At 37.7% G+C, this 12,893-nt stretch overlaps 1 protein-coding gene across 3 annotated transcripts in view; it reads left to right on the top strand.

The window, feature by feature from the left end:
* Nucleotides 1-12,893, top strand: part of LOC139684328 (transducin-like enhancer protein 4) — a 98,276-nt gene that overhangs the window by 21,048 nt on the left and 64,335 nt on the right. For all 3 annotated transcript variants that reach the window (XM_071580139.1, XM_071580140.1, XM_071580141.1), the window contains exon 5: nucleotides 9,915-9,977. In XM_071580139.1, coding sequence (XP_071436240.1) covers nucleotides 9,915-9,977 — 63 coding nt within the window. The remainder of the gene's footprint in view (nucleotides 1-9,914; nucleotides 9,978-12,893) is intronic.

Genomic DNA, 12,893 nt, shown 5'->3' on the forward strand with positions numbered 1-12,893 from the left:
CTGTTCTGGTAGGAGTTTTACTGGGGGAATGCCATTCAAATGAATTGAACATGAAGATGTACTTGGTGTATCCAGCTGCCTTGGACAAGTGAATTTCCTGAACATATTAAGTGTGCATGTCTTAAAAATGTCTTAGTATTTGCTTTGCAAATGTGTCTTAGGAAGGCTGAAAAGAGAATTGTAAACGACCTGATTATTTTAGACGTATTTCACTAGTGAAGCTACCATTTGTTACATATTCACATGCTGAAGGATTAAATTCCTTGTTCTTTCCTTGTCCTCCATCACTTAGTAGGAAAAATACCAAAAAAACCTAGCTGCAGAAATGCTGAATTCTGAATGGTGTTATTTTCATCAGAGATAGTTATGATACACAGTGACTGAAATTATGAGCAATGACAATTCATATAAATATTTTCTCCTCAATAGGAGTTGGAACTACAGTCTTTTTTAGTTATTGTTCCTCTTTGGAAAGCAGCATTCTGCTGCATCAGGGTTCCCTGCTTGGTGAGCTAGTTGTTGGAGCAAGTCTTTTACTTCAAAAACATGAATATGAATCCGTATCAGCTGAGTGGTGGCAGAGATGTGTGAAATGCTGGAGCTTCCAGTATGGTATAAACTCCTAGTGACAAGATGGGTGATAGTTCACACTATGTTTCTCTTCCATATAGGATGCTGCAGTATGGAGGTTTTCAGTTAGTGCTTCATTAGGATTATGGCACTGCCATATCAAGCACGAGAAAATAATTAGTTTGAAACTTGCACTTGAATTCAGAATAAGAGAAAATGTGTTCTGCTTAAACACCCTTCATATTTTAGTAGACTTTCACTTATGGAGTGTTGATTTAAGAACCAAGAAGTCTTTAGGATAGGAAAGGGAGAAAGGTGTCTTAAATGTACTGAGTTTCTCAGATGATTGCTTTATTCCAGAAACTGGAACTTAATAGAGACCACCAAGGAGTATGAAATACTTATGTATCTTCAGAAAGAATTAGCAGGTATCATACTTAACCTTTGTTTAAAATGTGCGATAGTGACATGCCTTATTTGAATTTCTGTCTTTACAAGGATTCAAAGTTGAAGCTTGATTTTATCATTGCTGTAAAATCCACTATACTGTTCTTTCATTTTTTTCAGGGGTGTTGTTAAAATTGTGCTGTTCTGTATTGGCTTAAAAGGGGTATATCTTTATCTGTTTTTTCAAATACTAAAATTTATTACATTAATCTCTGGAAATTGCATCTGAGTATTGCTCATCTTCATGGTACAACAGCATAGTTGAAAAGGAAAATGAGTTCAAATGTTGTTTCCTTTAAATAAATACCCTGATTGCTGTTCATGACGTATTGTGAAATTGCTGGGTAGGAAGAAGAGATGAAGGATTGAAGGAAAACATGCCAAAGTTTTCAAACACTCTAAGAATTCTTGTAACTAGACTTAAAAAATCCATCAAATAGATCACTGTGCTTACTCCCAGTATTATCTTTCCTGGAAGCAAACACAATCAAGTGTGATTATCAAAGAATCAGACAGGCTATGGGCTCTACCTTTAATAACCTGCAAGGCTGGGGCAGGTTGAGCAAAGGAAGGAAGGGGTGAAGAGAAATAGTCATTTGCTCCTGATGCAGAAGGATGGATTCCTGACCTTGAGACAAATTTGGAAGAAAATAAACATGAATTCAGCAGTCACACTGTCTTTCTTGGTTTTGTGGGTGACTTCTGATTGCTGCTTTTATAAGTATATTGATCAGCTCTATGTAGTTCATTAAAAGCTGCAACAATACAACTCAACACTTGCTGGAGAAATTTAATTTTCTTGTCAGAACATTGTATGCTGCCACTGGTTGTAGTGTTTTCTGCCACCGTCATGTATGAAGAGTGCAACTTTTCAGGTATAACTGGAAGTCTGTCACAGTCTTCACAGTTCTCAACTCAGATAGGTATCAGTTTCTCGATGACTAACATTTGAAGAATACTACTCCAGAGTAAGCACTGTAGTCATAATACAGGGAGTGGATGTAGGAAAATGGGTGCCTAACAGCTTTTTCTCAGTCTTCCTTTGTGTGTATTTGCAGATGAAAGTGAAGTGCTGGGAGGGATCAGAGGTGGACACTGGTAGTTCTAATTTATAGTGGGAAAATGATTTCAGTGCTTATTTTGTGGTGCCATTTCTAAAAAGAGCATCAGGACCCCTTTTGTAAGCACAATATATGGAAATTTTAAAAGCATAGTTTCTTTAAAGTCAACTGCTAGATACTTTCAGCTTGTCCACGAAATGTTGCTTCCTTAACATTTTTCCAGTGCAGTTAACATTTTTACTCTCTCAGCTTATTTTTTTATTTAATTTTTCATGATGTACACATTGAAATGACTGATTGGCAGTTATTTCATTTTCTTTCTGTCTGGTTTTCCTGCCACCTCTGAAAAACTGAGTATGAATGAACTTGTGTTGTAAATAAATAGGGAATTTTCTTCATCCAGTTAAATTAAAACTGCACACCAGAACCACTGTATGCATATAGTTGCAAGGGCAGGCTCAAACTGGGTTGTGCCATTTCCAGCATGTGCCGAATTGTGGCCAGACTCTTTAGTGAGGTGTGTGAGGGTAGATCTGTAGTACTGAGAGACTGGTGATTGTGCATGTGCTGTTGTGTTTTAGTAGTTATGGGAAAGATTAAAATGGGAAATTCTGACCTAATCACTGCTAGGAGACAGATGCAACTCTGAGCCTTAGTGTGATGACATGGGTTTATAAGCTTAAAACATTTTTTTCTTAAGTTTTTTTAAACTATAAAGTCAGATCCTTCAGCTGTTGGCAGGTGGTGGAAGCTTCTGAACCTTATGTAGTTACATATTTCACAAAAAAATGTGTCACTGTGAAATGCTGGGAATTGCTTGTAGGTGAAAGCATAGTACCTTATAGAGGACTTCAAAGCTCTGCTGATGGAAGCAGCATTTCCCATGGCAGTGTCCTTTTACTCATTTCTGTCTGATTTTTCAGCAAATGTTTCCTGCTGCTTTTGAGGAAGGGATATTGAAGCCAGTCATTGCCATTTCAAAGTCCACTTGCTGCCTTTTTTCTGGATGCTCTGCAGTTTCTTGTGTCAAGGCAGGGCAGGGTGTAGCTTGGTGGCAGCCTGAGCAACTGAAGAACTGTGGTTATCTCCAAGCTGTTGATTTCTGTTCCCATACTTGCTGATAGAAGTCGATATTTACAAAATAACATCGACTTCATCAGGTGACAGACTTGATGCATGTTTATATGTCAAATTACTTTACTTGCTTTTTATTGTCTTAATCATGAATGATTCAATATGTATCCTTTTTTTTCTCAGTTTGGCTCCACGTGATGCTTGAGACACTAAATAAAAGCTATGTCTTATCAGTTCACTTCAGCATCCCACAGTGTGGTATGGGCATTAGAAAATTGATTTTGAAAAGGCTGTCACTCCAGTTTATTGCTTATGCTGCTGTTTGCAGTGTTTTATTCAAAATGGGCACCTAAATTAACTTACAAAGTCTGGATATCAAGTTTACAGTACTTCGTGAACTTAGCTGGGATGTTTGCAAAGGAAAGTTGGTAGGCAAATGAGATAGAGAATGTACCTGTGATTTGGCATTCCAGTGGACCTGCTACAGCTAACACGTACATGCATTGCTCAGATGATATCTCCTAAATCTCAGCAACTGGCTTAGTGAAGAATAATTTTTTTGTTCACTAGCATTCTAATCATAGAAATTTTCCCTCCACTTTCTTTGACTACAGAATTAGGCTCTTTGAGTCTCAGTTTCCAAACATCATTCCTTTAGGGCTGAGAAATTTGATATTCAAGGCTTGCAGTATTTTCTCTAGTTCTGTAGAACTGGAGTAAGCACTTCCAGACAACAGTCTGTGATTAAAACAAAACACATTATTCTTTATGAATGAGGAGTTAATTTTCTGTGAAATACTAAGATTAGCTTTTTTGCTTGCTTTATTCAGAATCATGATATGTTTCATACAGTATAATAATGATTTTTGTTCTCACTAATTTGTGAAGTGCCTGTTTAGGGTGTGTGCATGTGTTCTTGGTAAGCACTTAATAAACTAGATTGATCTTTTTGGCAAAGGCTGCATTGTGTAGAACAAATTAAACCTGAAATAACAGCTGTTTCAGATTACTTTTCTGAAAGTGTAATTGCATATATTCTTCTTCCTACTGGCTGCTGAAATGAGTTTCTCAGTAATGTTTTATTATTCTGTTTTATTTCAACAATACTTATATAGTAGTTTTTCTTCCATTCCACTGACAAACCTAGGGCCTCCAGTGGTAATTCTTTCCCAGCAATTTTTTTATAATTATAGCAACCATGGAACTTTGTGAAATACAGTGGAAATATTTTCCTGAAGTTTATATACTATAAATAAAATGCCAGTTCTCTTTTCTTTCACAGAATGATTTAAGTTTATTTCCAGAAAAAAGGGAATGCAAATAGATATTTTTAAGCAACAGGTTTATTATGAGCTCCTTATCTATTAGGACATACCTGAGTACCTTAAGATCTGGATTTTAAGTGACTCTTGCCTCTCTTTTCCCGTCCATCAGTGCTAAGTCTCTGGACATGTGCTAAAATGCTAAGGCACTTAAACATATTCCCCCATATGCTTATGTCCTGTTTTAGCTGTGTGTGGCAAGGGTAAATTGAACTAAACTGCTATGTTGCAATGGTGAAATGGATTAGGACTCAAGTAGTCCATCACACACTCACCTTCACCTACAGCTGATAGTTGTGGAGCTGTGGTTGTACCCCAAAGTCCAGTTTTGCTGAGCCCCCTTCATGATCTGGGTTATCTTACCTTGAGGGACCTGTGGTATAGTCTTGTCTTTGAACATTCTTCTCAGAATGCTTTATAGGCACTTAGGAACTTAAGGGGTCAGATTTTTAAGTGTATTTAGGAAACAAAGTCCCATTTAACTTGCCAGCTTTGGTCAAAAAGATTTTGGTGTCTGAATTGGGGACCTTAGATGTTACTGTTCTGTTGTATCCACGAAATAATGCTGAGGGGCTGTTAACTGATACAAGTCTTCATTCCTTTACTGTGATCAGATTCTGGCACAGGGATTTTATTATCATCTCTTTATACTCAGACAGACCAAAAAAGTTAACATTGTAGTTAAAAAATATTTAATCTTTCTCTTTTTTAAAATTATGCCATGAAAGTGACTATGGAAAGAGATCAAAACTTTTAAAATAGTATCTTGTAGGTGTCTCCAAAAGGATGCAAGCAATACAACCTTGTATTGCGTAAGTAAAAAGATAATTCCAGCCCAAGCCTTCTCTTTCAGTGCCTCCTTCATTTTTTCTGGTTCAATGCTGGTGCCTTTTTATGCAAAACCAAACATCTTTCATGTTCAGGCAAAGGAGTAATAGAAGTATTGGTGCTTGTTAACAGATTTGACAAACTGTGGCAAGAAAAGCTATCTTTTATATGCTTTGGCGTCAACAGTCACCCTTTTATTGTGCTATTAATGCTGTTTGAGAGCATTGTGCTGTATCCACAGGCAATAATTTAGCAGTTGTTCATCAGGAGCTTTCATAAAGCTTTAAATAGTATTATAACCTTTAGTAACACTAACAACAGCTTTTCAGAATCCATGCCAGTTTACATGGGATATCTGTGAATGTAGTTGTTCAGGGAAGCGTGACCCACATAACCTATCAATGTGATTGGAAGTTACAGTGCTGGCATAGGCTGATGGATAGCAGATTAGAGCCCTGATTAACCATGTGATTCACAGACTGGGAATATATTGTCCTAAGAAAAATTTGTTAGATGCAATCAGAATTTCAAGTGATCATATGAAATTCAAATGTGCTATTGGATTTGCTCCATCTCCACACCCCCCTCCCTTGTGTTTTTCTTCTTAGGGTTGCCCTCTTTTTTATTTATTTATTTTATTTCTTTATTTATTTTATTTCCAGAGCTGGAAAATACTACTTTGATGAATCTGTTCCTCACTGTAAAGCTGTCTGTCCGTTATTCATCAGAAAGCAGGTCGCAGTTCAGTGAGCAGAAGAAAAGATTTTAATAGAAGCTGTGCCAAGGGCTGTAATGCATCATTTTAGGGCCCTAATTACATTACAATGACAAATATCAATGGTGACAACAGCAATAACCTACATCCTTTAATGGCTATGCTGGAAAAGGAGTTTGGGCACTGCGCCATCAGATTAGACTTGGTTTCAAAACATAGGCCATTAGAAGTGTGTGTGTTCACGGTATTATTGGCTGATAACTGAGGCCCAGTGGAAGGGCCTGTAAATAAATGAAGCCTCTCTAAAGCCTGGTCCCATGGGAAAAAAGAGGAAAAATAAGATGACTGTGGAAGCGGCAGCGTTTCTGAGGCAACTTTGGCTTTCCATATGAGGAATTGAGTGCCTGATTTTATGAAATAACACTTTTTCCTTCTCCTGCCAGTTAAACAGATCATGAAAAAACTGTTGACCTGATGTCTAAGAGAAAAAAGGAGACACTATATTGGCTACTAAATGTAAGGTTTTAAAAATCTGTATGAGTATAGAAATACAGAGTTGTCCTTTACTTAGTGTCAGAGCTTGTACCTTACTCAAAGGATGAGTTTTCAGGCCCCTGCTGAGGGCTGTAGGAATAGATCTACAGAGATGCTAACCTATGTGATCAGTACCTATACCTTCAAATTTAATGGCAGCATTGCAAGAAATGCACTCAACTATCTTCAGGTGGCTAACTGCTTTCTGTTGTACATTTTGTGGAAAACAATCAAGCCTGGTGCTGTGGCATTATCTCCTGCAGTGACTTACAGAAACAGTTGCAGTGTCAAGATAGACTGTAATTTGTATTTACTATGTGAAAAAGTCTGGTGTAAGACTTTTCTTGGCAGAGAATGTGTAATGCCCTTCCTATGATTTGCACATGTGCACAGTGCTTTCATTCGTGCCTTTGGGCTGTCTCTGATCTCCAAAGGCAGGAAGACTGTATCTTGGTCATGCTGCGTCTTTTCGGTCTGCTGCTGCTCAGTTGGACTGTTTACTTGCTGCCCGAGTGTTGAGGATAAATAAAATGTAACTACACAGAAACATGCAACTGGCGATGCTCATTGTTAGGGGAAATGGAGACTGTTTTAATAAGGAAAAATTGCAAACACTTTGGTGTAGCAAGGGCTTCGTGGCTTTGTTGTGACTAGCCTAGTGGGCCCCTTGCTTAGCTCAGAAATGCTGCTAGGGAATGTTTTGACATCACTTGAAGCTGTTTTAGCAAGTTCTTTTTCTTCTCCATAGGCTGAGCTGGGTGCTGTCTCCATCAGCTCACTTCCCTACATGCAGCATGAAAGGACCTGCTGTTCTGCACTCCAGGGGGATTGATGTCAAGAGATTTGCAGTTGTGTAACTGTTCATATTCAGTCACCTATTTTCAGTTACAGCTTTTCGGAAAACTCTTTCTAGCTTAACATTTCCTAGATTCAGAATCTGCCAGAGGTGAATTTTTGTATAAATACTGAGCAAATACGTCTCAGCCACTTTTTGTCTGGAAGAGCAGTAGAAGAGAGACATACTTCTGTTGTGGAGCAGGGAGAGAAATGATGGAAAGGAGAACATCATAGATGAAATAACTTGAAATAGCTATGGTTGAGTACCCTAATTGAGAAGAAATGCCTCAGAGTGAATTGAATAAACTTATTTTTGTTGACTAAGCTATATTCTAGCTGAACTGTAATTTATGTCTTTGATGGAGAAGCCAGTGAAGTTTTACAGTGCAGGAGGTCAGATAAGACAATTGTAACAGTCCCTTCTGGCCTTAAAATCTATGAATCTACAAGCCTTTTAAAATTAGACACGGAGTTCCTGCATGGCACTTTGAGCCCGTTTTGTTCCAATTTTCTTAGCAGTGCAGTAAAGGTATCAGTCTAACGTAGCTGAGGTGGAAGTGTGGTTTTCCAAAGGTTCCCTCCAGGAGCTGCACAGGAGGGGTTGGTAGGGTTGTGACAGGCATTTTAAAGGTAGGTAGGAGGAGCTGTTTTACAGCAGAAGAAAGCATGATGTGCCTTTTTCACTACAGCGCATATGTAAGTTAAATGGCAGGTCAGAATAGCTTGAGCTTATATCAAGACAGGGGCACTTTGGGATTTTCTGCTTCTATGGAAAAGCCTCGAAGAACAAAATATGTGGTTTTCTGTTTGGCTTTCAGGCACTTATGAGATTCCTTTGAAAAAATAGCGGTGTGGCTGGAACCCAAAATTTGGAAATTACTAAATTAATGGTACTTGAACCACTACAGCACAGGTACTTTACAGCTGTGTCTTGCATTACAGTCTAAATTTCTAAATAAAATATTTTTTCCCAAGTAATGCTGTATTGGATTGTACAGCCTCTCTGGCTGAGGCTTAGATGCACGTATCTTGTTGCTTTTAGCACTGCTCTCTGTAACCAGCAATTCATAAATTTCTGTGTCAACTAGTATAGTGAACACTGTCTGTTTAAAGTAATAATTCAGTTTTACATTATGGTATATCTGGTATTATTGGTGCATAGAGACTTTTGACATTTGGAGATAATTTAGCTTTGTGGTGAACAGAACATGTTCTCAAGTGTCCTGTAAGATACCTGTGCTGCTGAACAAATAGAAATGGTGTAGTAGACAAATGTAAAAAATGTATTAAAATGCATAAATATTTTAACAAGATGAGGACTTGCATCAACAGTGCAGGCCAGTGCGAAAATAAAAGGACAGTGTAGTATAGAGATTGCTGTATAAACAACCTGTGGGAGTCTAGGTGGGTTTCAGAAAAAAGAAGTGGTATTTGCAAAATAGCATGTGTTAACTCGTATCACAGACTCGTATATCACACAGTATGCACAAGGGGGCAGAATTTGTTTCACATGTACTCTAGCAAACCATATCTGTTGGTTAGATAGCTGTGTAACTGTAATATTCCTTGAATCCAGATTTATTTTATGTGACTTTCTGGGGGTTTTGTAATGCTACTTCTGAGCCTTTTTATTCTATAGGTTCTTTCCTAAGTGTTTGCCATTTAAAAGACAGCACAGCTGTTAAAAGATGGAAGGCTAAATTGCACAAGTTTGTATGTCTTCATCATATGGTTAGTGACTTTACAAGAGGAAGACCATTCTGTTCTACCAAATAATAAGGAACTGATCCTGGTTAGAATTTATTATAAGAAAGTTACAATTTATTGTAGGAAAGTCTGTGGTTTAAAATATTCTGTTTTTAAAGCTCTAATTCTTGTGTTATCAAATCTTCTCTGTCTCTGTTGAGATTCGCAGGTTAAATACACAGCATACAAATTGATCTCCAGGAAATATAACATTGTATGTTATTAATTTCTGATCACAGTTGCAAAATTAAAGTATCTGCTATTAATGTGTGTGTAAGTGTGATACAAGACTGCAGCTTCCCTTTCTGAAATATGTGGTGGAATGTTTATCTGTGAACTTGTATATTACAATGCTAATGTTGTCATGATATGCGCTGTTAGAAGTAAATGGTTTATTTGTTCCTTTGCTTACAGTGGCATTTCTGTAATTGAAAATAATCCGTCCTTTTGCATTGTAGGAGGGAGTTCAGTTTGAACACAGAATTTTTGTTGCATCTCCTTTTTTGTTACCTCTCCTGAAGGTTTTCTTATTTAAATGCCTGTGATTGTGTAATCAAAATTAACTAATCTTTGTGTCAGTTCTAAACAGTGTTTTTTAAGAGAAACTTTTTAGCCAGAAATTACTAGCTTCCTAAGTGTTTTTGAATCGCTGTCCAAACACTTTTGACAACGTGTCCTGGCCAGCAATGAAAAAAACCCAAATGTCTTTTTAGTGTTCATGGGTGATAGTTGCATTTGAGAATTTATATAACTGAACTTCTTTATTCTTGTCACTTGCAGGCAGAAATTGTCAAGAGGCTGAATGCTATATGTGCACAAGTAATTCCCTTCCTGTCCCAAGAGGTAGGTAGTCATTTGTACTGTTTCTGATCTAAATGATTGCCTCGTTGTATCTATTACAAAAGAGAGACTTTGTGTTGAGACTGTTTCCTTATGAATCTCTTGGCACTTGCAGATAGATGACTTTCCACTGTGCTGTTACCACTGTAACTTCATTATCTTCTCCAAGCCTATTATAATATCATTTAAATGTATTTATGAGATGGAGTGTGTTGTAATATGCTAAGCAAAATTTTAGTTGTTGAAATATTTTTCTTTAATGTATAGCATAGTTTTCCATGCAATTATTATTTTGTGGGTCTGAAATCAGAGAATAGCTTGCAAAAATGCTAGAAAGGCAAAATTTGTGCTGCATTCTTGACAATGAGCATTAAAGTTCAGCAGAAACTTATATTTTTGGTACACAAATAGTGATAGTCAACACATTAGGCATAGAAATGCAGGGTTTTTTTCTGCTGTTTTTCTCTCTGCATCCCTCAGATTACTTACTGCCTTAAATCCTTTTAAGTTTTTTGTGTATGTGGGGAATATAAACAGAATATTAAAACTTGCCATGAGTTAATGTCTCTGAGTACTCATTTTTTCCAAATCATGATTTGCTGGTATTATTGTGAGTGCATTGTAGATACTTTGAGGGGCATGAGGATTTGGGGGAGTTGGTGGGAGCTAGCGAGGGAGCTTTGGAACAACTGCCATGTATGAAGTAAAAAGGAGTTGCTGTTCATTAAAGGAGAGCTTACGTGTGTAATGGCCTTCCCCTGTCCACCCTGCTAGAGGAAAGGGACTGGAGACTGGGGTCTGCTGGCACAGGTTGGCATGCATCTATGTAGCATATGGTTTCATTTCAGTACAATCTGTAATTGTGATGTCAGAGCTAGAAGGTATGTTGTGTATTGCATCTGTAAAACATCATGCCTACGAACACGATGAGACTATTTCTTCTGCCTTTTCAGCTGTTCTATAAAATGCTCAAGAGAGCTGCTCAACCTGCTGCAAACAAGAGGCTGTGTGCTCAGTATGGTCGTTCAGCTAATGCACTGCATATGTGCACGTGCGTATCTGTATGTGTTTGAAATGAGAGTAATGTTATCAAAACTAAAGCCTGACAATGTTCATGGGTGCCAGTGTACTCTTTGCTTATTAAGACAGAGTTGTGGAAACTGAATGATGTATAATGTTCCGTCTATATTGCTGGGGGACCAGAATTTAAGTCCTGCATGGATCTGAAACAACTAGCTGTTTTGCACTTTGACTGCTTTGGAATTTCTATATGTGTAGTTATACAGTTTTATTTGCTATGCAGATCACGCACAATATATAGACAGCAGGGAAGGTTTGAAAGGGGAAGCAGTCTTGACAGTGCAATTGATATTGACAGTTTTCATACTGGGTTTAGGAAAATCTTGGTATTTGTTTGACCTCTGATAGTAGAAATTCATATTTAAATCAGTCTATATTGGCATATACTGATGTGTCAAAAGAGAACTCATCTTCAGATTACAGTATTCTGTTAGTCTTGGTTTCTGTCTAGTTTGTGTCTAGTTTAGAAAGTGAGTGTCTTAATGAAAGTCTCTTTATTTCATTATCTAGATTAACTGAAGATTGAATGCAGCAAGCTTTTGCTGTTCATGCATTTTGCATACAATCTAATTGTGGAATAGTGGCTGAAAAATGTGATCAGGCTCCTTGGTATTGTGCCTGAGGGAAAAATGAACAAAATACAGTGGTTGCATGCACTGATGGCAACATTATTGCCTCATAATAGCACCAGGTTAACTTGTCTTATTGCTTGTTAACTTTGTAAGGAGTCAATGGCTTGTGTTAACTCACTTAGAAGAAATCCTGGGCAAAATCAGTAGAGATCTTGTGAAAAGGATGCAGTTATGATACATCACCCTACTGTGTACTACTGTCTGCTTTGTTTCAGGGTGAAATACAGTAAAGTATTCAGTGAAATCTTGAGTCTTCAGTCAGTTTTATGTTGCCATACATCATCTAGACATATATTGAAAACAAAGTTCTTAACCTGCCTAAATAGGCAGTCAGCTGGTACCTCGTTTTTACATTGATTTGACCTTAAACAGACTGTAAAAAAACAGCACCAAGAAATACAAGCTTCCTATTTTGATAGGAAAGAGTGACTTTGTGGTTGAGACATGAAATGGACCTCAGGGGTAATGGGTATTTTATTTCTGATGTGGTTTGTGGCTTCTTGTGTTACAACAGTCATTTTCCACCGCCAGTGATGTTGTGAGATACCAGTGTGCTCAAAGTAGTTCCTATTGCATTAGGTGAAGAGAGTACCTTCAAGGATGTAGGTAAATACTTGTAGGTTGTCACTCAGTTAACTTAGTTTTGGTCTGCTGTAGCTGGTGTAAATGGTTCAATGTTCACATCATTGAATGATCTAGCCAGTAAGATGCAATTAATTTTGTGTCTAAAGCCATAGACAGCACCTCTGCTAGTTTACATTTCTCAACTGAATTTACCAGCTGCAGCAGAGTGAGACACTTTGTACTGTTGCTCCCAAGTTGGGGCTGGTTCCTGTCTGCTCAAGGTAGAGTGTGTGGCTGGTTGTAACCTGTGCTATTATTGTCAGTTGTCAAGTGCTGAACAATCTCATGTGCTAGATAAGGGTATTTGTTCAGTGTGTCTGGAGATACTCATATATCACAGTTATCTTCTTTTCAGTAAATATTGACTGTGTTTATATTCATGAGAGACATGCAAGCTGTCTGATGTACAACCAGCACTGTAGTTGTGGCAATTTGGAGCTTAGCACAACTTGCAAAAGCTGCTTGAGAAGCCAGATAAATGTTCATGGTATTGATCCCTGTCAACTTCCAGTCCACAATGTAAACGTTGCGGAGGCTGCAGGAGGCTCTAATAAACTTTTCTTGAAAGGTGCGCTTTCCCTTC

The sequence above is a fragment of the Pithys albifrons genome, chromosome Z, assembly GCF_047495875.1.
Source record: "Pithys albifrons albifrons isolate INPA30051 chromosome Z, PitAlb_v1, whole genome shotgun sequence".
Classification (NCBI taxonomy): Eukaryota; Metazoa; Chordata; class Aves; order Passeriformes; family Thamnophilidae; genus Pithys; species Pithys albifrons.